Source organism: Bison bison, unplaced genomic scaffold (assembly GCF_000754665.1).
Source record: "Bison bison bison isolate TAMUID 2011002044 unplaced genomic scaffold, Bison_UMD1.0 scf7180017864482, whole genome shotgun sequence".
Lineage (NCBI taxonomy): Eukaryota > Metazoa > Chordata > Mammalia > Artiodactyla > Bovidae > Bison > Bison bison.
The window spans coordinates 7349825-7350579 of record NW_011495042.1 but is presented as its reverse complement, the minus strand read 5'-3'; the positions used below and the strand labels follow the sequence as shown (position 1 = coordinate 7350579).

Below are 755 nucleotides of genomic sequence, written 5' to 3'. Positions count from 1 at the left end.
GAGGGCACTCACACAGCCGAGCCCGTGGTGCAGGGATCCGATCTAGGGGGAAAACAGTGAACAAACGACGAGAGAGGTTAATGCCCCACACACGCTCCGGGCCCTGGTGGAGACCCCGCGGGACACCCCTCCCGTGGCACCTCCCCAGTGCCCCTAGCGGGCTCGAGGGGAGCCCAGGGCACCAGGGAGCCCCTGCACAGTCCGGGCCGCTGGCTCAAGCAAGGCCTCAGGCTCTCTTCTTGAGGGACCCAGAGGGAAGCCGCTTAGACGGCGCTAAAGGTGGTGTAATTCACCAGTCCTGACTGGAGGAACCAGGCTCCAGCGGCATCGGGGACTGGTCCGGGGTCACAGGGCGGGGGCTCCTGGGTGCTGGGTGGTGCTGCCCCGTGGCGGGCGCGAGGCCACCTACCGGCTTCTTGCCCACGATGAGCTTCTCCACCTTCTGCACCTGCGACACGTGGTCCTCGCTGGTCTTCAGCTCCCGCCTCCGGATGCGCTCGTAGATCCCGACGAGCAGCTCGCGCGGGATGTCCTCCCCGTCGTCCACGCCTGGGAGGGGACAGTGGCCGGCTCACTCAAGGCACCGCATCTGGCCCACAGCTGCTGGGCGCTCCCCGTGACGAACCGCAGCTCCAGCGCCAGGCCAGCTCTGCCCCCGCTTAGCGAGGAGGGGCCTTCCAGCCACGCTCGGGCGGCTCTGTAAATACTGCCTCGCTCGATCCCGGCCGCAGCGCTGGGGGGTGGGCCCACGTCCT

At 68.5% G+C, this 755-nt stretch overlaps 1 protein-coding gene across 1 annotated transcript in view; it reads right to left on the bottom strand.

The window, feature by feature from the left end:
- The window catches only part of IQSEC1 (IQ motif and Sec7 domain 1), a 51862-nt gene that overhangs the window by 13316 nt on the left and 37791 nt on the right, over positions 1–755 (bottom strand). Inside the window, 2 exon segments of the mRNA XM_010862530.1 lie at positions 13–42; positions 410–549. Coding sequence (XP_010860832.1) covers positions 13–42; positions 410–549 — 170 coding nt within the window.